This window comes from Ailuropoda melanoleuca, chromosome 9 (genome assembly GCF_002007445.2).
Source record: "Ailuropoda melanoleuca isolate Jingjing chromosome 9, ASM200744v2, whole genome shotgun sequence".
Taxonomy (NCBI): domain Eukaryota; kingdom Metazoa; phylum Chordata; class Mammalia; order Carnivora; family Ursidae; genus Ailuropoda; species Ailuropoda melanoleuca.
The window spans coordinates 16,497,677-16,524,181 of NC_048226.1; the positions used below are offsets into that span (position 1 = coordinate 16,497,677).

At 42.8% G+C, this 26,505-nt stretch overlaps 1 protein-coding gene across 6 annotated transcripts in view; it reads right to left on the reverse strand.

The window, feature by feature from the left end:
- FAM169B (family with sequence similarity 169 member B) overlaps window positions 1–26,505 on the reverse strand; it is a 377,511-nt gene that overhangs the window by 304,153 nt on the left and 46,853 nt on the right. For all 6 annotated transcript variants that reach the window (XM_034667922.1, XM_034667924.1, XM_034667921.1 and 3 more), the window contains exons 4-5: window positions 19,814–19,899; window positions 13,948–14,125 (exon numbers count right to left, since the gene is read on the reverse strand). In XM_034667922.1, coding sequence (XP_034523813.1) covers window positions 13,948–14,125; window positions 19,814–19,899 — 264 coding nt within the window. The remainder of the gene's footprint in view (window positions 1–13,947; window positions 14,126–19,813; window positions 19,900–26,505) is intronic.

Consider the following 26,505-nt stretch of genomic DNA (forward strand, 5'->3'; position numbering starts at 1 on the left):
ATACAGTACAATAATACCTCAAAAAAATCGATGTTTAAAGGATACAATGAACTGTATTAAAATTATTGTATTGGGGCGCCTGGGTGGCTCAGTGGGTTAAGCACCCGACTCTTGGTTTCAGCTCAGGTCATGATCTTGCAGTCATGAGACTGAACCACATGTCCGGCTCCCCGCTCAGTGCGGAGTCCACTTCAGATCACCCCTCTGTCCCTCCCTGCTTACATGCTCTCTCTCTCTAAAATAAATAAATAAAATCTTTAAATAAATAAATAATAAAAATAAAAGTATTATATTGAAATTGTATGAAAAAGATACAATCAAGTGTTAAAGAGGGGGAAAAAAACAATAACTTTTCAGCGGCGAAACCTGTCAGACGCCCCCTTGAGTGATTAGGGTGACGATGTTGCATCATGTACCTTCCCATATGATGAAAGCATGTGAGGACAAGGACACTTCACTTTCCCCCAAACCCATATCCCAGTCTAATCATGAGAAAATATCAGACAGACCTAAATTAAGGGACATTCCACAAATCTCCCAACCAGTACTCTTCAAAAGTGTCCAGGTCATAAAAGACAAGGAGAATGAAGAAATGGTCACAGATTGGACCAGGGAACTAAGAAGATCCGAAAACTACATGCAAGGTGGTATCTTTGTGGTATCCTGGATCAAGGTGGTATCCTGGACCAAACCCTATAAGGGAAAAAGGACATTGCTGAAAAATAAACCGATGTTCAAATTTCTTAGGTTCGATCCCCGTACCGTGGTCATATATTACCAGTAGGGGGAGGTAGGTGAAGGGCATGACAGGAACTCTGAACTATCTCTGCAACTCTTCTGTAAATCTAAAATTATTTCAGAGCTAAAAGCTGGGGGGAGGGGGAAAAGCAGAAGAAACAAAAGCACTCCACCAGCCCTTTCTAACCGCTAATCATACCCTCAGGTTGGTCAAATAAAATCTATCTTCCAAAATCAATTCCCGGGGCGCCTGGGTGGCTCAATGGATTCAGTGTCTGCCTTTGGCTCAGGTCATGATCCCAGGGTCCTGGGATGGGGCCCCGCACTGGGCTCCCTGCTCAGCAGGGAGTCTGCTTCTTGCTCTCCCTCTGCCCCTCCTCCTGCTCCTGTGCTCACTCTCTCTCTCTCTCTGTCTCTCAAAAAAAAAAAAAAATCTTTAAAATCAATTCCCAAAGCCCAAATTGGCTTTTTAATAAGGATACTAATTAACTATAATAAGAATATTATATGATTATGAACAGGGGCAGAGGCAATGAGCTGGTTATATGCCAATAGACTCTCCACTCATAATCAGAACATCAAGTCCAAGGAAATCATATCACATAGCACGGAATGGTTGGGAAGAACCCCAGCAATGATCTCATTCATTCTACCCATTTTACAGACATGGCAGCTGACAGGGTCAAGAAAGGTAAAAACAAACAAAACAAAACACACAGAGAACAAAGGGCTGGGCTCCCTTCTGTTGGTAACAATCGCCCAACTGCCTCTCATCAGCTCACAGAGAGTCTGCTGATCCCAGAGCAAACTCAGACCAGCCCACGCCACCAAAGGAGCTATTGGCAGAACTGAGCCAAGAACCAAGACCTCCTCGTGCCCTTTCTTTTCTTTCTGTCTGCTTCGTGTCCAAAATCATCTTCAGTGATTACACCGGTTGTCTCTACCTCACAACACTTACAAGATTAAAGCATATTCCAGATGGGCACTGTTTAAAATCAGAACAAAGATGCTGTCTCTCAAGCAAACTTAAATATCCAGAAAGGTCTTTTACCTGAGGATAATTGATCCTGGAAAGAAAGGTCATGGGAACAGATCCATGGAGACCACAATCTGTAGTAAATGGTGGGGATAAAACAAAATAAAACAAACAAAACTATGGTTAAGCACAAACCATTTAGAATATTCCACCCATGAGGCTATACCAGGGTGAACTGGCTAAACTGGCAGCAGGATGAGATCATTTTTACCATAAATGCTGATAGGAAATAAATAAGAAAAACTGAAAATTAACAAGCCAACCATCAGAATTTAAAAGGCTAAAAAAGAGCAAGAAGAGACCCAAAGAAAATAAAGGGAAGAAGGCAGGGAGAATAGAAAAAAAAATACAACATCAAGGATTTTTTAAAATCTTAAGAGTTGCTAAAATAAGAATGAATACACCATACATAAAGTACATTAGGAATTAAAATAAAGATATCACTACAGATGTGGCAGAAATGTCAAAGGTAAGAGAATATCATAAATATCTCTAACCAATAAACTTGAAAACAGATGAAAAGAACAAATTCCTAGGACAATACAAACCACCAAAACTGATTTATAAAAAAACGGAAAGACTAACCTGTCCTAGGAGCGTCAAAACATGAACTCAGTAGTTTAAACCTCTCCCACACTGAACACACCAGGCCAGGTGGCATTAGATATAAGTTCTACCAACCTTCCAAGGAAAGCCTTCCAGAGAACAGAAAAAGGGAGAATATTCTCCAACTTAGTCTATGAGTCTAACCTTTTAAGGAAAAAGAAAAAAACAGTGAAGGATCCGAAAAACAGGTAAATAACAATAATTCTTAAGCATAAGACAAAAAACTTAAACCAATATTAATGAACTGAATTCAGCAGGGTGTTCAAAGTTAATTTAGATCACAGTAAAGGGGCTGTTCCAGGGATGATGCAGAATCAGGAAAGTATCTAAGAGGAAACCATGACCAAGGGGCATGAACTAAGCCTGCACACAATGAGGGCTTTGCCTTCAACAGCCTGGGAAGACCTGAGAAGGAACCTCTGAGAGAAGGAAACAAAGCCTACCAAAGAGTAGGCAACATGGCGCTAACAGGCATCCATTAAAAATAGGCACCCCAGGGGCGCCTGGGTGGCACAGCGGTTAAGCGTCTGCCTTCGGCTCAGGGCGTGATACCGGCGTTGTGGGATCGAGCCCCACATCAGGCTCCTCGGCTGTGAGCCTGCTTCTTCCTCTCCCACTCCCCCTGCTTGTGTTCCCTCTCTCGCTGGCTGTCTCTATCTCTGTCAAGTAAATAAATGAAAAATCTTAAAAAAAAAAAAAAAATAGGCACCCCAACAAAACACAGAAAAAGACAAGGAGGACTACTTCACAAAGACATTGAGTGAATTCTTGGAATACCTAAGACGGCATTCACAGATGGTGCACCGTGGGGAAATGATAGCAACAGGCGGCCAGAAAGTCATGGAAGAAACTGAATCTGCTTCAAAGAGAGAGATTTGTCAGGAGGAAGATAAAACAGGCAGGTGGCGAGACAAAAGTCACAGTGTATTCCCACCGCCGGCTGTTTTTGAAAACTAAGGCCTGGGCACCAGGAAGGTTATGATGGGAGGTCCCAAGGCACAAAATAGCCAAGGGCCTGGCCAAACGCAGCCCGGCTCTTGGTGCATTTCCTTTTGCAAAGTAGCATTTGTGGAGGCTATGAGGCACCTGTCCAGGTTTGTCCTGCTAATCCCAAAGACAATATGCTGACCGTGCCGGCCGCAGACACTTGGCTCTGTGAAGCATTTTGAGAATTAACTGCTCTAAAAATCCAAATTCAGGCCACAGTTGCTAGTCCAAGAGATTAAGTTCAGACTATAAAGATATTTGGGGTACTCCTAAACCATGGAAACACAACACAGAAATAGCTAAAAGTGTTAACTTTTGCTAGCCATTAGCACTATCCTTTTGTTGCTATCGTACCACGTGTGTGTGTGAACCCACTGTGCAAGGTCAGAGCCAGACAGCCCTTGGAGCTGGGGTCAGAGCTAGACTCCCTGGGAACCCACTGCACAAGGTCAGAGCCAGACTCCCTGGGAACCTGAGGCAGTTGAGCATCTACTGAAGTTACCAGTAAATGATCTGGGTGTTCCTGAATTCTTCCCACCAAGGAATATTGCTAACACCTATCTGCATAAAATCATTTTTTTTAAGGTAAGAGACATTTAAATTGTACTCGCTGGACTAGGCACTGGCAAACTTTTTCTGTAAATTCCAGACAGAAAATATTTCAGGTTTTTAGGGGCAACCACTCATCTCTGCAGTTGTGCAAACTCAGCTGTGGACAGTATGAATGGGCATGGCTATGTGCCAGTAAAACTCTATTTACAATAACAGGCGATGAGCAGAATTTGGCCAATAGGCCATAGTTGCCGATGTCTGCTCCAGAAGAACATCACTTTCACAGGTAGGACGAAGTGATTATAATACCTATTTGTAATAACCGTCTTTTCTCAAGAACAACTGAAAACAATACATTAACCTGAACCACCCCCAAACAAGATACATTTACAGATAAGCATTAATTATACCATTTTTTATTCTAAAAGTTTATTTGTATGTATTTTACAAAAGGAATTTATTTATAAGGTGCCATGAAATGTATCTCTAAAATATGGGGGGGGGAGTTTATCTGCGTAAAGAAATAACTTTGGCTTGGGGCACCTGGGTGGCTCAGTCATTAAGCCTCTGCCTTCAGCTCAGGGCGTGATCCCGGAGTCCTGGGATTGAGCCCCACATCAGGCTCCTCCTCTGGGAGCCTACTTATTCCTCTCCCACTCCCTCTGCTTGTGTTCCCTCTCTCACTGGCTGTCTCTCTCTGTCAAATAAATAAATAAAATCTTTAAAAAAAAAAAAAAAAAAAGAAATAACTTTGGCCAAGTTGACTTTATCTCAGGCTGCCGGAAGAAAATCTGTATCAGTAATTCGCCTCCTTTTTGGATTACAGGAGCAAGAACTGCTCTGGTTCAACTTTGCGCTGGACCCTGCACATAATCCAGTCCATATGGCATAGAACAAAGGAAAATTATAAAAGCCAAAGAAAACGACCAACAAATTACAGAACTACGAGGAAAGTCTAGCAAGGTTAACGGACATGAGATCAACACGAAAGAGATGGATGGCATTTCTATCGACTAGCAACGATTAGAAAATAGGCTCTAAAATAAAATATTCTGTAGTCACGGGATCAACAACCACAAAAAAAGCTGGACAATACCAATGTTGATAAAGATGTGGAACAAGAAATACTCCCAGCTTTTGCAGGTGACAGGATCCACGTGTCCAGCCGTTGTGGGAGACAGCTGTGCATACCCTCAGCGGAAGCCAGCGGTTCCTCTTCCTTTTTTGTTTTTTTAAGATTGTTATTGGAGAGAGAGAGAGAGAAAGCACGAGCAGGGGGAGGGGCAGAGGGAGAAGCAGACTCCCTGCTGAGTACCCTGATCCCAGGACACAGGGATCACGACCTGAGCCAAAAGCAGACACTTCAACCACTGAGCCACCCGGTGCCCCCTAGCAATTCCTATTCTAAGTATACACTCTCGAGTGGTGTTGCCCAAGTGTTTTCTCATTATCACCAACCTAAGGAGCCATTTTTTCCTAATCGCCAACACCCCCCCCCAACTAAATACTAAGGAATAAGGCTTTGCTGGGTAGGGTTGCAGTTTGGAGAGCCACAGGCCATTGTATTATCCATGATTCCTTTGCTCCCTAAAAAAGAAGGTTTGACTGTTGGGGGCAATGCCACCCCACTGAGAATGCATGCCTGGGGTGAGTGGTTCTCCAACTTCAGAGTCCTTGGGAGTCACATGGAGGGCTTGTTAAGACATCGAGGGGGCCCAGTCCACCACCGGGGTTTCTGATGCAGCGGGTCTTGGATGGAGCCTGAGAACTCCTGTAGTCCCTAATATGTGAGCAGACCAGCTACCCGCTATTCCACATCGTCCACTGTGCAGCAATGAAGGGCTGCCTGGTGGTGCCGACCACAAGAATTCCAGGCCAGACTGAGACTTTACAAACACGATTCTTCCACGGATTATGATGGGCTGTCTATCCAGCCCACAGTCCTTTAAAATCGCCCTTACCACAGCCTTGGTTAAAGAACAAAGGCCAGGTGGCCACATCTGGACCACGAAAGCCAGGCCCCCCATCCACAGTCAGTTGAGCGAAACGTGGGCTCATAATGCACAAGAAAACCAATCCACAGGCCAGCTGGACCAATCTGATTCTTTTGAGAGTGAAATGAGGACCACCGTAAAACTTGGCCCTTTAAGGCAGGTACAGGGAGAGGCCAGGTGGGCATGGTGGCAAACGAAAGTCAAGGCTATGAGGAAGCAGGAGATGTAAGCGGGTAAAGTTAGCAGGTTTGCAAGGCTGAGAATGCAGCAGCTGCTGGTGCACATCCCAGCAGAAGAAGCCACCTGCCACCCGTGCATTTCCCCCTGCACCCTCCAATACCCCGTCTTCAAGGCGACCCCTCACTCCCCACTCACACCACCTTCGCTGCTTATGTTTTTGCTGAGGTCTTGAAGATGGCCTGAGGGGGGCCTGCCTGATGGGACAACCCAGCAGGAGGTGCCTGTGGCATTGGACGTCTGGGGGAGGCGAGAGCAGAAGACCCGTCCCTGCCCCCCCACCCCGCAAAAAGCAGGGCAGCTGAAGCCACTTGGAAGCATCACTGTCATCTCAAAGGTCACATGCTTGTCTGGATTGCAAATCACCTAATTTAATACCTTTAAGTGCCACTCCTGTTTTTATGATTCGCCTTAGTGTTGGAGCCTTCAGGCACCTGAAATATAAAGCTGTTTTGTATAGACTTTTATACAAAAGCGAAATACTTCTTAGCTCTGCCTCAAATTGGCCAACTCGCCACTTACACTCCAGTACTTTCTTCGCCTGAATGCTAACAGTCTTGTGGACTAGTGGTTTGAGAACAAAAGTTCAAGTAAACCTCATTAGTTTTGATTATCTAAGGAGAACTTCAGCATAAAATAGTGAAATGGCTGAAGTGTCCATATTTCATAAGAAAGACAATTCCTGACCAGTCAAATGGAGGGAGAAATTCAAACCAGCCTATTAAGAAAATGTTCCCAAAGAGAGGTCTACCTGAAAAGATCTCATTCAGACTGTACAAAGGCACCCACTTGTTTCAAACTGAATGTGCTTCTCTCGGCAGTAAAGAGGCACAAACTACTGATCTCCACACTGACTTGGATGAATAAAGGCATTATGCTGAGTGAAAAGAGTCAGTCTCTTGGGGTGCTTGGGTGGCTCAGTCGTTTGAGCGACTGAATCTTCATTTCAGCTCAGGTCATGATCTCCGAGTCCTGGGATTGAGCCCCGAGTCAGGCTCTGCACTCAGCTCAGAGTCCGCTTGAGATTCTTTCCCTCTCCCTCTGTCCCTGCCCTCTGCTCATGCTCTCTCTCTCTAAAATAAATAAATAAAACGTTTTTTAAAAAAGAAGAAGAAAAGAGTCAGTCTCAGAAGGTTACAAACTCTATGATTCCATGACATGACACTTCAGAAAAGACAAAAGGATAGCGATAGAGAACAACGATGGCTGCCAGGGGTTTCAGGTGGCAGCTAGGGGATAGGGAATGACTAAGGGATAACATGAAGGAGGTTTTGGGGATGGTGGATTTTATTCTGTCTTTTATTTATGGTTGTAGTTATATGAATCTATACATAGGTCAAAATTCACAGAACTATAAAGCAAAAAAAAAAAAAAGGTCAATTTTACTCTCTAATAAATTTTTTAAATGCTTAAAAGTATATGCCAAGAAAGTGCTTAGAAACAACGTATACTCTTCAATAGGTGACCCCTGGTCCCTGTGAAACATTTTATGCAATGAATCTGCACATTTTCTTTTCCTCTCAGAATGAAATTATACACTGCAGCCTATTTTAAGCTAAATTAACAGATATTCTGAATCAAACGGATCTAATCTCATGAAGAAAAATTGTAATGCTGCCAAGTTGAGAAGCATTGCTATGCTCATACCCTCAAGCATCAACACAAAAACAATGCATAATGCTGTGACAAGCACCGAGGACAGCGCCGAGACTGAAGAAACATTACCTGCTCTGAACTTGTGAACTACAAAACTCCTCCTGTCCTCCATTAAACCACATGTATTCACAGCGATTTTTTATAAATCATGTGTGCAAATAATAAAAAATAATAAAATACATCTATCCACTAACTAAATTACGTTTTGTTTAACCTATTTATATGCTGTTCTATCAACCGTTTCTTAATTCATCAAAATAAATCCTTCTCTCTGATTATAGAAAAAGATGAGAAGGAAAGGAATAAAATTCTATCATCCATACCTGAACAGGATCCCCATCAGATAATGGTCGTGGAAGGAAATGGTGGTGCAAATCCCCACATATAATAACTATATAAGAAATAAATGCAAGAAATAATTTAAAGACACCACTGGGTAGAGGAAAATTTAATTTCAGAAAATTGCAACTGGAAGGGCAGCTGGGTGGTTCAGTGGGTTAAGCATCCAACTCTTGATCTCAGCTCAGGTCTTGAGCTCACGGTCATGAGTTGAAGCCCTGTGGTGGGCTCCACGCTGGGTATGGAGCCTACTTTAAAAAAAAAAAAAAAAGGAAAAAAAAAAGAAAATTGCAACTGAAATAGGTAAAACCTATGAGTTAGCAGCTTACTGGCCAGGGGGTATAACTCAACCCCCAAAGCTACAGAAAACACCGGTGGGAAAAGCTGAAACATTACTAGTTAAAAGTGTCAAAGATCAGATTTAGGATTAGAAAAGCAGCTGGAAATTAAAAGCACCATGATAACAGAATGAACCTCAAGTTCAGAGCAACTGCCCAAATCCCTAGCTTAGAGCTAGCCTACACAGGAGTGAAGGAGCCCCCATGGAACCCAACAAGAAAAAAGTCAAAGACCAGAGACATAGTTTGAAAAATGGCACCACACAGGATCAGATCTGAGAGTTTGATGCTTTTCTCAAATATAGACATTCCTCAACTGAGATAGGTCAAGTGGCAGACAGCTGAGGCCAAATGGGCTTGAACAGTGAAAGTATAGAACCCCAAACCAGCAGGAGCCAAAAAAAAAAAACAAAAAACAAAAAAACAAAACCAAAAACCAAAAACAAACAAACAAAAAAACACCACCAAAAAAACAAACAAACCACAAAACCACAAAAACCTCAGCAAAGATAAGCCAAATCCATATTCAAATCTTTCAACCACCAAATCCGCAGGCACAGGGAAGACCTCTATAGGGCGAGGCTAAAGAAACAGGCATGAGAAGTCACATAAACAGATATCAGCAGCTATATATTACATAGGAGACAAAGTCTACCATTTGAATACAAGCAGGTTGAACAGCTACTAGGTCAAAAATCTAAAAATCCTGAGAAGCACACACCAAAAAAATTAGAGCTGTTATTCTTTATCTGCAACATCTGATTTTCAACCAAAATATTCAACATGAAAAAAAAAAGAAAAGCGTGATCCATACTCAGGAAAAAAAAAAAGTCAATATAAGTGATTTTAAATAGGCCCAGATGTTGGATTTTGCAAAGGCTTCAAAACGGCTTTACAAATATATTCAAAGTATTAAAATAAAATACTTCAAAAAATTAAAGGGAAATATATGGAAAAATCTCAATGGAAAAATAGCAACTACAAAAAATAATATAAATTCTAGAGCTAAAAAGTACAATAACTAAAAATTTTCAATTGGCTCAATAACAGATTGGAGATGGCAGATGAACTTAAATATCTACCAGTAGAAATTACCCAAAAAAAAGAGAAAAATGTTTGAAGAAAAATTAATAAAACCTTCGAGAAAAAACTTAAGACATTATGAAGCACCCCAGCATTCACACAACTGGAATCCCAGGAAAAGAACAAGGAAAGCAGCATTTTAAAAAATTGAAGAGGGGCGCCTGGGTGGCACAGCGGTTAAGCGTCTGCCTTCGGCTCAGGGCGTGATCCCGGCGTTGTGGGATCGAGCCCCACATCAGGCTCCTCCGCTATGAGCCTGCTTCTTCCTCTCCCACTCCCCCTGCTTGTGTTCCCTCTCTCGCTGGCTGTCTCTATCTCTGTCAAATAAATAAATAAAATCTTTTAAAAAAAAATTGAAGAAATGGGGGTGCCTGGGTGGCTCAGTCATTTAAGCGTCTGCCTTCTGCTAGGGTCATGGTCCCAGGGTCCTGGGACTGGGACCCACATCAGGCTCCCTGCTTCTCCCTCTCCCTCTGCTACTCCCCCTGCTTGTGCTCTCTCTCTCTGTCAAATAAATAAAATCTTTATAAAAAAAATTGAAGAAATAATGGCCCAAAACTTCCAAAATATGGTAGAAAACATTAAAGATTCAAGAAGCTCACCAAACCCCAAGAAAGACAAATCTAAAATCATTCCTAGACACACTACAAATATAAAAAAGCTACAGTTAAAGCGAAAATTCTGAAAGCAATAAGAGGAGCCTTTGTGTTATATATGAGGAAATAACAATAAATAACTGGGGGACTTCTCACTAGAAAGTATAAAAGCCAGAAGACTGGAAAAACATATTCAAAGCACTGAAGGAGGGAAAAATTATCAGTAATATTTCTATATCCAGCTAAACTATCCTTCAAATATGACTGCAAAATAAAATAAATTTTCAGTAAACAAAAACTGAGATATTTGTTGCCAGCAGAACCACACTACAGCAAATTCTAAAGTAAGTACCTTAGCCTTAAAGAAAAATGACACTGGATAGCAAGTGGGACCTATATTAAAAATTTTTTAAAAAGGAAGTATGTGATGGGGCACCTGGGTAGCGCAGTCGTTAAGCATCTGCCTTCGGCTCAGGGCATGATCCCAGCATTCTGGGATCGAGCCCCACGTCAGGCTCCTCTGCTGGGAGCCTGCTTCTTCCTCTCCCACTCCCCCTGCTTGTGTCCTCTCTCGCTGGCTGTCTCTCTCAAATAAATAAATAAAATCTTTAAAAAAAAAAAAAAAAAGGAAGTATGTGAGTAAATATTTTAACTATATTTATTTGATTCTATTTTTTAATATCTCTAAAAGATATGACTACTAAATTAAAAATTATAAATCAATAATGATAGGTTCATAACATAAACAGATCTAATACATAACAATAGCACTATGTAAATAAAATAAGAAGTAAGTAAAAATACACCACTGAAGATTTCTATATTCACCTGAAATAATTCAATATTAACTGGAAAAAGTTTAAGATGCATGTGATCCATGGAGCAAAACTAAAAATTTAAAAATGCAAAAATATAGAACTAGAAAGCCAACAGAGAAATTAAAATGAAATACTAAAAAAATATCTGATTAAAATAAAAAAAGACATAAAGGAGGGACAGAGGAACAACAGCAACAAAAAAAAAAAACAAGACAAAACATATTGCAGAAGGGAAGACCTCAGTATAATCATACCAATAATTAAATGTAAGTGGACTAATACTCCATTCAAAAGACAGATATTTTTAAGACTAGGTTGAAAGTCCGAGACCCAGGGATGCCTGTGTGGCTCACTCGGTTAAGTGTCTGCCTTCGGCTCAAGTCCCAGGTCCCAGGTTTCTGGGATTAAATCCTGCATTGGGCTCCTTGCTCAGCAGGGAGCTTGCTTCTCCCACTGCCTGCCACTTTCCCTGCTTGTGTGAGCCCACTCCCCTCTCTCTCTCTGACAAATAAATAAAATCTAAAAGTAAATGAATGAATGAATGAATGAATGAATAAATAAATAATAAATAAATAGAATCCAAGACCCAGTTGTATGCTTTCAACAAAAATATGCTTCAGATAATAAAGACATAAACAGACTAAAAGTAAAAAGCTACAAAGAATGTATCCCATTGAAACAATAAGCATAAGAAATATGATGAATCTATATATTAAGATCAAACAAAACAGACTTCATAACAAGAAATATTACTGAAGACAACTGGGGCCTTCATAATGATAAAATAACCAATATATCAGGTAGGCATAACAATTATAAATATAGATGTGACTGACAACAAATCTTCAAAACACATAAAGTAAAAACTAACAACTAAAATGAAAGAAAGATGAATCCACAATCATAAAGACTTTAACAAACTCTCAGAAATTGATAGAACTAGACAAAAATCTCAGTAAGAATGTAGAAAATCTAAATGACATTAATTACCTTATCCCAACTGATATTTCCAGAACACTAAACCCAATACCTGCAGAATGTACACATTCTTTCAAGTCCACAGGGAACGTCTACCAATAGAAACCATATACTGGGCCATTAAACAATTCTCAATAGTTATCAAAATATTAAAATGTAACAGACTACATTCTCTTACTGCAACAGAATTAAGTTAGAAATCAGAAATAAATAAAACATCTGAAATATCTGGAAATTTAAAACTTACTTTAAAGAACTCATAAAAACCACAAAGTAAATTAGAAAATATTTTGAACTGAACAATAAGGGAAAATTGGTAAACTGATAAAATAGACTTCATCAAAATTTCAAATGTCTGCTCTCTGAAAAATACTATTGTGCCAAAACGAAAATGTTTTCCAAATACATATCTGATAAAGAACTGACACTTATATGAAGAAACTGCAATAAGCAAACAACCCAATAAAATATGGGCTAAAATATTTAACAGACACTTAAAGAAGATATGTAACCATCAACAAAGCACGTGAAAACATAATCAATATCGTTCACGATTAGGGAAATGCAAATTAAAACCAAAATTAAATACGACTTCCCACCTTCTGGAATAGGTAAAATTAAAAAGACTCACAATACCAAGTATTGGCAAGGTTGTGCAGTGGCTGGAACTCTCACACATTGCTGGTAGCAACATGTATGTAATTATTCTAACGGAAATATTTTTATTCTGTCTCTCCAAAAAAATAAGCTAATCCAGCAAAAGGCAGTAAAAAAAAAAAGTTTGAATTGGCAAGGTATACCTGAAGCATATATTTTCTTTATTTAATTTTATACAGGTTTCATACTTCTTAAATAAATTGAGTAACTAAAAGTCAACTGCCACCTAAAAAAATCAGGTCATGAATAAAACGACATGACCCAGTGAGCAGCTTCAGAGAACCTTACACCAAATTCGTGGAATTCATCGAAAATGAAGATGAAGCAGAAATCCAAGTACCTAGTCTAGGATTCCTCAGCTCAACATCTTAAGGTCCTCCTTCCACTCTGAGGTCTGGGTCGACCTTGGGAAGAACAAGGAAGCCACAACCAACCTCTCTACTGGAGTGTGTGGACTGACCTTGACAAAGAGTTAACTAACTGAGTTATTTGCATGGGAAACTGGTCATCTCACACTGAGGCGGAGAAAAGTGGATGTGCTCCATCCTGGACAGGTGAACACACACACGGTGTGAACAAAGCTCAACACCACCATCAGCCTTCCGGTGCCCCTGAGAAAAACACGTAATCCAGGAGAACAGCATGTCCATGGAAGTTCGCTGGGAAACTTTATTCTTGCTAAAATTTAGGACTTAATAAGAACTGAAGGACAGGGCTGGGACCGCTTGGAGTAGAGATGCTGACAGCCTTTAAAAAATTCAAGAAGGTATTAAAGAAAGCGACTTTAAAGAAAGAGACCAATCCCTGAGGCAAAATGGTCCTAGTATCACCCTCACTTCTCGTCACAGCCCCTAAAAATAAGTCCCAGTATTTTACCCCAACCTTGTTATCATGGCCGACCTCCCCCTCTTCTGAGGTAATGTCTATAAATCTTGGCATCCAGTGTGCTTTTGCGCCACATGTCAGCTATTAGCAGTGGTATTTTCCCTGACAGCTAATTGGTAACATTAAAGAAAAGAAATGAAGAGTGTCGTGCTTTGCAAAGTCATTTTATACCATTAGCAGCAATAAGCATTTTATGAGGCTCATGGCACTGCCTGGGAATCAAAAGGACACACTTTTCACCCTATTTGCCAGGAAAATGGAAATGAGAAGATGAAATCCATACCCTGGGTTTACCTGGGTTTATTTACAATGCAGCTGAATTAGTGACATTTCCTGTGCCAGAAGATTCTCTCCAAGGAACACTTGTGCTGAGGGAGCCCTCAGAGGCAGCCAGACATCTAGGGAGCCTCCCCACCCCACCCACACCTGGGGCCGCGTGTCCCCTACCTTTCCTTTTGGTTGTGTAAAATCCAACAGCCGAACCATCCCGCCACACAATCTTTGCTTGCTCCTTCACAGAGTGAGGTAAAAAAAACATGTCACCGTCATCCAAATTTCTCTCCAATCTTCCAAAAATAACGACGTTTAGAATGAAAAGCACAATCCTTTCCCCAAATGACTGAACCTTTGAAGGGGGGAAAAAAAGAAGAAGAAGAAAAGAACAAGCAAGTGAGAGAGGAAAATCACACGCGATAAATTTTGCACTTGGAATCAATCCACACGTTGGGGCCGGGTGTGTGCGCCATCATTGCACGGTTCCTTTCGTGCTCAAGAGCCAAAATGTGAATCATAGTTTCTCACCAAGGTTTTCACAAGCCTGACCTTTTGCACCCATCGGCCTCCAGGAGTGAGGGGCAGTGCCAGAGGGGCCTCCTGGGTCCCCAGGGCCACCTATGTGGAAGGTAAGTAGACAGAGAACAATCCATTGCAGGTCAACAAAACAGGAAGTTACTTCCGGGGCGGAGGGGCAGGCAAGCCATTTCACCAGATCCCCTGGATGTGTCCAGAAATAAACCCAATCTGCCATTTTTAATAACAGCCCTAGAATTCTGGCCCTCAGAAGGAGGGTAAAGAATTGGGGGGATCCATGGCTACATCACAAGCAGATGATTTCCAACGGCTTGTGATGTGGCAGATTTGGAGCCTACACTACAGTCCCAATCCCAGAGAATTACTGGGAGTCAAGGCCCATCTTGTTCTAAAACGAAACCACTTGTTGCCCACCACCATGTCACAACAGGTGAGGAAACTATATGTGGTCAAGGTCAGGCCCATACAGAGTTTTCGCATTAACAAGTCAAAATGACTTCATGTTCCTGCCTGTTAGAATTTTCTGCATGTGTATAGCCCACAGGTGGCAAATATGTGGCATAAACAGAGGCCTCCCACTCCTGCACCCACAGCAGACATAACTAATCAATCCCGCTCTATGTGGCTGAGCCTGGATACAGTCATAGAGTCCTTCTAAATGCATTCCTCCGGACAGCCACAAGCCAGCACTAAATGTGATACTTGAGATGAACCCAATCAACTATTGATCAAGTGACAATATTGTTTTAAGAGATTTTACTGACAGGGGCACCTGGGTGGCACAGCGGTTAAGCGTCTGCCTTCGGCTCAGGGCGTGGTCCCATTGTTACGGGATCGAGCCCCACATCAGGCTCTTCCGCTATTGAGCCTGCTTCTTCCTCTCCCACTCCCCCTGCTTGTGTTCCCTCTCTCACTGGCTGTCTCTATCTCTGTCAAATAAATAAATAAAATCTTAAAAAAAAAAAAAAAGAGATTTTACTGACAAGACTGCTGCGTGACAGCCTATGTGCGTGGGTGTTTGTCACCCATCCTATGCATCACCACGAGATCGGCAATGCCATTAAACGGGCTGTGACTTCCACCCACACACTAGCATCCAATTCTCCTACCTGCTGGGGAGGTCCTGATTTATAGGTAAGGAAATGGAAACTCAAGGAGGGCAAGTGATTACATTTATTGATTTCCCTGCCTCATTCCAAAGAGGACTTATGACAGCTGGATGAGGGCTCTGTCAGAGGCAGGCAGGCTCAAAACCACAGGCCAGAGTTTCTGAGTCCCAGTCTGGTGCACCTGCGACAGCCCAGCCCATGGTTCCCTTCTGTACCTTCATCCATTACAGCTAAGGCTTTGGAAAAGGGAAGTTTAATATAAATGTCTACACGAGTTTTATACTGAATACTTAGTCCTTAAATTTTTATCATCATCATCATCATCATTTGTGACTATGGCTTCTTGGCCTGGATTTGCTGGGAGATCCTTCGCAATGCCCAACTCTCTGAGCTTCAGTTTCTTCCACTGGTCAAGGGAGAAGATTGCCTAAGTTGTCCTTAAAACACTTGTTTTGGGGGAAGGGTGGGTTAAAAAAAAATACTTGTTTTCCAATGTTCTGATAATAAAAAAATAAGGCAGCTTGCTGCCCCCTCGCAAATAGCACAAAGTGTTCAGTGCCAATACATTTATTAATTGGTCCCAAATGTAAAATAGTTCACCTTCATCTGGACCCAAATCTTAAATGAGGTAAAGCTTTGTGAAAACCACACCAGCTCAACTCGGAGAAGCCGCCCCAATTTTGTATCTCAGATAGTAGCAGCCAAATCAAGTCAGACTTGAAGAATAACTAGCTGGTCACACAACCTGAGTGGGGTGATGTGGGAGGTTATATTTTTCAACTTAGAAAACTGAAAAGTTCAGAGGAAAACCAGAAGAGAAAAGCAGATTGCATCTGGCAGAAGGGAAATATCCAATCAAAAACTGGCAGGAGAAAAAGGAGAAAAGAAAATGCACTTAATTTGTCCAATTTCATTACGGGGGAAAAAAGAAATGTGTGACATGTGATTTTGACTTATAAACCTTTCTGGAAACACAAAACCAAGATCCAGTTCTAATCCCTCAATCAGGACCACTAATTTTGTTAACAGAAAGAACATTAAGCTTTTTTTTTTTTTTTTGCTTTCTTTTTTTTTCTTTTTTTGGTAATTTATAAAGAATAGCTGGCTAAGAAACAAAATGTAATTAAAAGAAAAAAAAGTCAAGACCCAAAATTCTACAAATGGAGAGGGAAACTATCTCCATAGACAGTCGGGGCGGATCGATTTTTACGACACGGTTCATTAAGTGCAAGTAACATCCAAGTTTCTTTCTGTTCACAACATAGGCCACATTTTCAGAGAATTCAGGGTTTCCCTCAGCTAAACACAGAAGAATTGACACATGGAAGAAGTGACTGCTCTTGTTCTGAAGAAAAGAAAAAAAAAAGAATTATTTAAAGAGCAAGTCAGACTGCCCCTGGCATTCGGAACACCCAACCACTCAACACCTCTGGCCCACCTGTGGAAAGGAGCTGGAACAGCAAGACAAATGGGTATGTGAGGCTGCCCCACTGGGTACCCCACACGCATTGGCTGAATCTCAAACCATTGTTAATTTTGCCGGGCGGCGGGGGGGGAGGACACTTTTCAAAACAGTATCTATTGAGTCCATTAAAACCAGACCTGAAAATATCCTGCTGTTTGCAACAATGTGGATGTAACTAGAAGGCATTATACTAAGTGAAATCAGTCAGACAAAGACAAACATTGCATGATCTCACATGCATGTGGAATCTTACAGAGCCCAACTCACAGGAACAGAGAATAGAATGGTATTTACCAGAGGCTGGGGGTAGGAGAAGAGAGATGTTGGTCAAAAGGTACAAACTTCCAATTATAAGATGAATTAAGTTCTGGGCATCTAATATACAGCAGAGTAACTATAGCTAATAATACTGTATTATATTAAAGTTGCTAAGAGAGTAGATCTTAAATGTTCTCATCACCAAAATAAAGGGCAATTCTGTAATGTGAAGCAGGTGTTAGCCAACACCATGGTGGCCATCATTCTGCAACATGTAAGTGTATCAGATCAGCACCTCCTATGCCTCAAATGTACACATTGTTTGTATCAGATGTATCTCAATAAAGCTGGGGAGGGGAAACAGGCATGAAAAAGACAACCCACGGACGGGAAAACAATATTTGCAAATCAAATATGCAAAGTATGCAATAAAGACTTGCTCCAGATACATAAAAAATTCTTACAACTCAACAGTCAGACGTCAAATAACTGAATTAAAAAGTAGGCCAAAGATTTAATAGCTATTTTCCTTATGGCCAATAAGGACATGAAAAAAAAAATGCTTAACACCCTTAGCCGTCAGGGAAATGCAGCTCAGGACCACAATGAGATACCACTTCCCACCCAGTAGGATGGAGAACATAAAAAAAAACAGACAAGTGTCAGGGAGGACATGGAGTGATGGAAGCCCTCAGATGTTACTACTGGGACTGGGAAATGGTGCACCTGCTGTGGAAAACAGTTTGGCGGTTCCTCAACAAGTTATATAGAGAATTACCATATGACCAGCAATTCCACTCCTGGGTATATACCCAAGAGAACTGAAAATATATGTCCTCGCAAAACTTGTACCCAAGTGCTCATAGTGGCATTATTCCTAATGGCCAAAAGGTAGGAACAACTCACATGTCCATCAATAGATACACGTATAAACACGCAAGCTCTAACCGTGCAGTGGGATGTTATCCAGCCATAAAAGGAATGAAGCTCTAACACACACTAGAACGGGGACGAACCTTGAAGACGTTATGCTCATGAGAGAAGCCAGACCACAAAAGGCTGCATACTATATGATTCTAGGGATGCAAAATGTCCAAGATAGACAAATCCACAGAGACAGAAAGTAGATTCCTTGCCAGGGGCTGGGGAAAGAGGGAAATGAGGGGTGACTACTGATAGGTAAGGGGTTTCTTTTTGGGGTGATGAAAACATTCTAGAATTCAATAGTGGTGACTGAGGCACAACTCTGTGCAAATACTGAAAATCACTGAATTGTATACTTTGAAAGGGTGGAATTTATAGTATGTGTTATGTGTATATATGTAGTATGAAGTTGTTATTTGAAGGGAAAAAATGTATTTGGTTTTGGGTTTGTGTTTTTTTTTAATTGTTCAAGAGAAGGGAAAAAACCCAGATTATCAATTCATTCTCTAAACAAAACTCAAAAGAATATTGTTATTTCATTCAGTATTTGTAGGTCCCAATGAGGGAGATCAAGTGGAATTCCAGAAACCTGTGAACAGATCCACCATTTCAAGACTGCCAAGAAGCACCTAAGGAATTAAGATAAATATGCCAATCAAATGAAAACAGGCAGACGTGAGGTAAATAGTCTAAACTCTTCACTAGTTAACTACCTTTCTCATCAGCCTCCGTCCCAGCCAAACTGCAGTGGAGTGGATGCCACAGGGACTCTGAGAAGCTGCTGTGGCACCTGCCCTCACCCCTGCCATCCTACTTTGGTTTTACAACAGTTCCATAAAGCCGCAGCCCATCAAAGACCAACAGGCCTGACGCCAACGAGACTGGAGTTTGTGTCCAGTTCACTCACTCACTAGCTGTGCGGCTCAGCCTCAATTTCTTCATCTGCAAAACAAATACCTTGAGGATTCTAAAATTAGATAATCCCTGTAAAGAGTCCGAGGACACAGGCGAGTGCCTAACACAATGTCTGACTCAGACAAAGTAGCAAAAAACATTACTTGGACGCAATAAGCAGAATTTTCCCACACACTGGAGAGACGATGGGGATTTAAGTTTTAAGACAAAGACATGAGAGGCCACTCAGGAAGGTGAGAGAGATCTGCCAATAGCCAGATGTCTGTTGCATACAGACATTTATTACTATTTTCCTTACTGGCGGGGCATTCCAGATTGAATAGCATCCCCCAGAAAGATGTCACAAGCCCTAACACCCAGTACTTGGGAATGTGACTTATTTAGAAAGAGAGTCTCTGCAGATGATCAAGTGAAGATGAGGTCATTAGGATGGGCCTGAATCCAGTATGACTGGTGTCCATATAGAAAGGGGGGATCTGGACAGAGAGAGAGACCCACACTGCGGGAAGATGATGTGAAGACATGGGGAGAAGGAACGCCTGAGGCCACCAGCAGCCAGGACAGACTCCTGGAAAAGATTCTCCCTCATGGCCCTCAGGAGGAGACCTGATTTCAGACTTACAGTCTCAGGGGCTGTGAGACAACACATTTCTGTTGTTTCAGCAACCCCCCCACGCTCCTCTCCCCTCCCCCAGGCCTCCCCCCACCTGCTTCCTGAAACTGCCTTTCAGCAAACCCCCCAGGCAGACTGCTTTCAATTATTAACATGATAATAAGCACAGTGACTTTAAAACCTGTTTTGCAATATCTATTTCCATCTACACCACCTCACCTTCATCAGACCTTCTCTGGCAGGATCAGAGGTACGTAGGACGTCTTCTGTGGGCCACCAGGATTCCTTTATGTAAACAGCCACCACTAAAGACAAAGCCAAGAGAAAAAATGAGGATGTGTGCACAGCCGGCCAGCCACCAGAGAGGCCGATTCAACAGCTTGCAGCCACTGTCAAGGTGCAAAGGACAAGTACATGTGGGTAGAGCAGGTGATATTTCTGGAGCTAAGTTCTCTGAGAGCACTGACCAGGATGGAGTGACCACTATCACCTGAAGGGGACTTCACAGAGGTCTTCACAGATGGCTTGTTGCTACCTCCAAAATAAGGAGTGTGTGTCCCGATGCTATTGGGCAAAGAACGCTACCCACCAACACGGACAAATTCGATGGAAAAGAATTACATTTTTTTTCAACACTCAGTTATGTGCCACAACTCAAACTCCCCATGTAGTCAAATCCAACATTTCTGAAGGGCATGGAGCACAGAATCTTCTTTATTTAAAAAAAAAAAAAAAAAAAAAAAAGCATGAGCAGGGGGAGGTGCAGAGGGGGAGAGAGAAGCAGGGAGCCTGACATGGGGCTTGATCCCAAGATCCTGGAATCATAAGATGAACTGGAGGCAGGAGCTTATAAAACCAAGCCACGCAAGCACCTTCTTCTCGCTCTCAGCACTGGGCCTGGCACTGGCTTCTTTTCCATGATTTTTTTTTTTTTGTGCCTTCTCACAGTGAAACCGCCACCGGCATTTTTTTTGAGGACACCACTGACACTGTGAGAGGTAAAGTAGCTTAAAGGCAGCCAGCGAGGGGGGCCTGAGATGGGTCCACCCCGAGCCATGGACTCCAAGTGTAGTGCTCTCTCACAGGGGCCAGAAATGAGTCAGCTGTTAGGAAATGGGGTGAATCATGCAGGGGTGGTGGGGGTGCCTTTGAATAAGGAGTTTCTGGGGCTGGATCTGCAGGAGAAGGAAGAAACATCTCTCTTCCCCCTTACTCCTGCCCCCCCGCCCCCAGTCTAGACAGTCCCTGAGGCCTGTGGATTCTGCCTGTTCCATGTTTGGACATGGTTCCTGCTAGTGTAGGGGTGACCTTGGAACACCTTTAACCTCACTAAGCCCCAGACTCCTCATCAGACTTGCCCCACTGATCACCCAAGGTGGCTGACAAGTTCCAACGATCGGGTGTGAAACACCCACCACAGAACGCCGTGTGCCAAACATGCTCAGTGACAGCCGATAAATGTTAGCTCTGCCTCCTCCCCCCACCCCACCCATGCCGCTGCCACCAAATCAATCAGTTCCACCTGCCGCCTCATGATGGGCTCAACCCCCTCCTCCCCAGCCCCAGATGCCAGCAGGGTCCTGGCCACCATCCACAGAAGACTGTGATAGCACCTCACCTGGTCCCCTGCCTCAGTCTCCCCCACTGATCCATCCCTACGAGTGGCCACTCCAGAGGTCAATCCAATCATGGCCTCTGCCTCTTGCCTCTCAGCTGGGCAACCCTCCTTTCCTTGCTTAGGGATTCCATTTAAACACCAAAGTTACTTTGGTTGTTTTATGGTATTTTTTTTAAATTAAGATCATTTTTTATAGCAGTTTAAAGTTCACAGCAAAATTGAGGGGAAGATACAGAGATTTCCCATATACCCTCTGCCCACACATACATATAGTGCCACCCTCCCCACCCCCCACTCCGCCGCCCCATCAACATCTGCTCCAGGTAGGAACTTAGTCACAACTGATGAACTCACACGGACACATCAGAGTCACCCAAAGCCCCTAATCTACATTCAGGTCCACTCTTGTTCTACATTCTATGGGTTTGGACAAATGTGTAATGACACGCATCTATCATTATGGTATCACACAGAGTATTTTCACTGCCCTGGTCTCCATCTATTAACCCCTCCCTCCCACCACCACTCCACCCCTGGCAACCACTGATTTTTTTTTTTTTTTACTATCTCTACACTTTTGCCTTTTCCAGAATGTCATTTAATTGGAATTATAAGGTATGTAGCCCTTTTCACATTGGCTCCTTTCACTTAGTAATATGCCTTTAAGGTTCCTCTCTGTCTTCTCCTGGCTAGAGATCTCAAGAATCTTTTTAGCACTGAATACTATTCCATTGTCTGGATGTACCACAATTTCTCCTCTGGTATCTTTTTTCTACCCCCTTTTATAAAAATTGTCATTTTTATAGCAGCTTCTCAAGCCTGAGGGGTCCAAAAGCCACACAATAAAAAGATGCACCTTCCCAGTCAAATCTTTTTGGCTGAGGGGCGCCTGGGTGGCGCAGCCAAGCGTCTGCCTTCGGCTCAGGGCGTGATCCCGGCGTTCCGGGATCAAGTCCCACATCGGGCTCCTCCACTGGGAGCCTGCTTCTTCCTCTCCCACTCCCCTGCTGTGTTCCCTCTCTCGCTGGCTGTCTCTCTGTCACATAAATAAATAAAATCTTTTAAAAAAAATCTTTTTGGCTGAAGATGTGTAGGAAAACAACATGGAACAGAAAACAACAGTCACTTGGACATTTATATAAGGCTCAAGACTTTAAAACCAATTTTGTGGGCCAATCGGGTTAAGCTTGCTACCACCTTCTTCCCTATTTCTGTCTGCTCTTTGAGGAACTTAGAAAATTCTGTAAAGACCAGGTTACAAGGACATTGGTCAGTTATTAAGCATTAACTCTGCCCAGACAGCGCCTCCTCCCCAAAGACCAATAGCATCTAACCCACTATGTCAGTTTCACATCACTGGTGAATTACATCATCAACAATAGCTCCAAAATTGATGGAGCTGGCTGAGAGAAGGGCCCATTAAATGCTTGACACCTGCCTTCATTGACTCAATTAAATTCATGTTCGAAATGGCACCTACTAGAACTTACACGAGGTAGATAAAGCCATAGGGATTATTTTTCTGCTTAACAAGGTGAATCAATAAAAGATGCTCCATTTACTAATACGGTGTACTCCTGTAATACAGACGTTCAATTTGCTAAGACAGTTTCAAACAGGACACGTGCTACGATTTGGCATTTGTGTGGTGCCTTGCAAGTTTCACAGTGTAATGCAGAGCATTAATTAGTCACACAAGTTGTCACAAAATAGATTGAACTGTTTTTTTTTTGTTTTTTTTTTTTTTTTCAAAACGAATCTTAAGCTGCTAAGGATATGTAACAATGAAGGGGAAGTCCAATCAAATTTAACAGGCCTAAAATAAATTGTCCCCCAAACCAACTCTAAAAAAAAAAAAAAAAACCACAAAAAACAAAAAACAAAAACAAAAAAAACACAGAATCAGCCTTTTGGAAATGAGCAGCTTTTGATCAGAGAAGCATAATATCCAGTCAAGAGGAAAGAGTAGGAGAGAATGATGGCAGAGGCCCGGGAGAGAGACTGTATCCAGCTCAGCAAGGACAAAGGACAAATCCTGGGGACTCTGACAGCATTGCAGAGCCAGCCTCAGGGCATCACTTGAGACCCTGAAGCCAGGGAGTTCCAAGAGTTAGAAAGTGGAAGCCATGCAGCTGAGGTTTTAAAAGAAAAAAACATGATCAGTCTCGTCTAGGCTCTCTGCCATCTAGGGCCTGAGCAGAGACCGGACGCTCGCAAAAGGCTGTCCAGTGGTGAAAACAATCAACAGGGCATTGTGAGTTAAAAGCCAGCCTCGCTGCAGGAATTTAATTTCCCTGCCCCCCTTGAGTGACAGGTGATGTGGACCACAGAGAAATGTCAGTAATGGATTCTATTCTGTGACTCTCCAAGGTTTCCCAAACAAGTTAAGACAGTGAGGTCCCTAAGGCTAAGTCCCAGGGCCCTGGCTTCACTGAAGCTCAGCTTGATCAACTGTATTCAACTACCCGTAGCCGAGTCCCCGACGCACGAACAGTGTTGTCGGTCCTAGGCCCCCAGCGGCTGATGAGTAAGTAAGTCCTTGTCCTTGTCCCTGGGCGTTAGCAGGCTACAGAGGAAGAGAGCTTGCAATAAACAAGCTGCTCTCATATCAGCCGGGGCATGAAAGGTGCTGAACTCGAGCTGGGGGCCAGCGTGTCACCAGCACCCACAGGAGAGAGGCAATTCTGTGGAGGGGTGTTGGGAAGGCAGCCCCAGGGATTTCAGACAGCTTGGGTTCTGGATCGATGGGTAAGGTTTCAACAGGCAGAGACGACAGGCAAGGGTGCTACAGGCAGGACAACCTGTAAGCAGAGGCACAGAGCTCTACAAGCCCAAGGCCACGCTCAGGGCATCTCAACAGCAGGGATAGCTGGAATGAGGCCTAAACAATGGAAAGACAGGGCTGCAAACATTGATTACAACAAGGTTTCAGAATACAAAATATACAAAATATTGTATATACAAAAGCCAACTGCTTTCCTATATACTGGCAATGAACAAGTAGAATTTGAAATGAAAAAACACAGTACCATTTACATCAGCACCCCCAAAAATGAAATACTTAGGTATAAATCTAACAAAATACATACAAGATCTACAAGGAAAATTAAAAAACACTGAAAAACAAAATCAAAGAACTAAAAAAGAAGACATTCTATGTTCATGGATAAGAGGACTCAATATTGTCAAGATGTCAGTTCTTCCCAATTTGATCTATTGATTCAAAGCAATCCCAATCAAAATCCCAAGAAGTTATTTTGTGGGTATCAACACACTGACCCTAAAGTTTATAGGGAGAGGCAAAAAACCCAGAATAGCCAACACGAGATTGAAGGAGAACAAATTGGAGGAATGACACTACCCAACTTCAAGACTTACTATAAAGCTACAGTAATCAAGACAATGTGGTTTGGTGAAAGAAAAGAACAAAAAGATCAATGGAACAGAATGAAGATCCCAGAAATAGCCCCCCATAAATACAGTCAACTGACCTTTGAAAAAGGAACAAAGGCCATACAATGGAACAAAGAAAGTCTTTCCAACCTATGGTGCTGGAACAAGTGGACATCCACACACATAAAAATGAAGCTAGACACAGACCTCTCACCCTTCACAAACACCATCTCAACAAAATGTGAGCTTCATCCATTCATCAATCTTTAATGGACTTTACTGCCAGCAGAGAACAAGATGACATTAAGCATTTAGATACGGCCCCATGCACTCATGTAGGGTAAAGATTACAGACTTCAGAACCAGATGGGGCTCAAATTCTGGCTTCTCCAATTACTAGTTATGTGACCTTAACCCCCTCCCCAGCCTCAAGTCCCCCACCTGTCAAGTGGAGACCAGAACATCCTCTCACCTGGTCATTACACAGGTTAGGTGAAAGAGCTTACCTCCTCAAACTGATTTTCCTAAGGTGTTTGAAGCTTGTCGGTCGTTTCCAGAAACTTCCTCCACTTGCTTCAAGTGGTGTTCTGGGATTTCGAAGAAGTATGAAAAGCCCTTTGTTACATGTTGCCTTTTGTCAATGAAACAATGGAAACTGCTTCATAACATTCCGGTCTCTTCCTGGGAACTCCCATTCCAAACTTTCTGCTCTGGTTTGCATGGAAATGTCTTTATCCCCCAGCTTGACCACTGCTGTCCCAGCTGCTCCCTCAAGTGGATATAGGTTTCCACCCACCACATTTTCTCACGGCCGCTCCTTTTTCTATCAGGGGGTGTTAAGCTGACCACTGTATCCCTCACTTTCTCCTTCCAAGGCTGTGGGCACACATCATGCCTGATTAAGACACACACTTCCACCCACCCAATAGCCCCCAACAAAATTTTTAAACCTTCTATCTTGCCTACTTAGATTTCTTAAAGGAGCTAACTCCTTTTTTATTTAAACATGTTCTTCATAATGAATCAGTAAACAAAGCAATCACTGTTGAGAAGCTGACATGATGTTTCCATAGCATGGGGCAGGGAGAGCTGGTTGTCACCTGTCACCTCAGAAGGATGGGCTATGACAAGAGGGGAGATTTCCTGCGGCTTTTGAGACCACATTCCGAGTCGGCAAGGAAGACAGAGCACTGGGACGGATCAGCAACGTCCGGGAGGACGACTGTGCATGTGTGGTTGTACTTGTCATCCCTCCTCATCTGCTCCAGCACAGGGGACAGCGGCAGGAGGCACCCCAGTGGTACACGGACCCTCCAAAGGTCACAACTCGGAAGCACTTCCTGCCCACTGAACCCACAGGTTGAGTGACGAGGATGCATGAAGCACATAATAAATCCGCTCAAGGAATTAGATTTAGACTCTGGCTTAAGATATGACAGCTCAGAGGAGGAGCCAGTGCCTGGGACGTGAAGCAGAAGAAAGTAAAGTCCGCTCAGGATAGCAGAGAGGGAGAAGCAGGCATTCCTACGAGGGGCCGGGACAGTCTTCAGTGGAAGGTGCCTGTAGCAGGCCTCAAGAATGAGTCAGGCCCAGGCAGGAAAGGGGACTCCAGGTGGGGTGGGGGACAGAGCCTCAGAGATGTCAGAGATCTTAAGATCACCAGGCCTCAGAGATGTGAGGGCAAGGATAGGAGGGTGCAGGGAGCAGGGGGCAGGCCCGTCAGGGAGGACTCAAGGGCCCTCCTCTGCAGACCACCACCAGCCACCATGCTTTGGAGGAAATAAAGGGACACGACCCAGTTACAGTTTTAAAACAATAGTGTTTACCACAACCACAGGAGCAGGCACTCACCACGCATCTGGCACGGCGCCAAGGGCAGGAGCTCGGTCCCTGCTGGCCA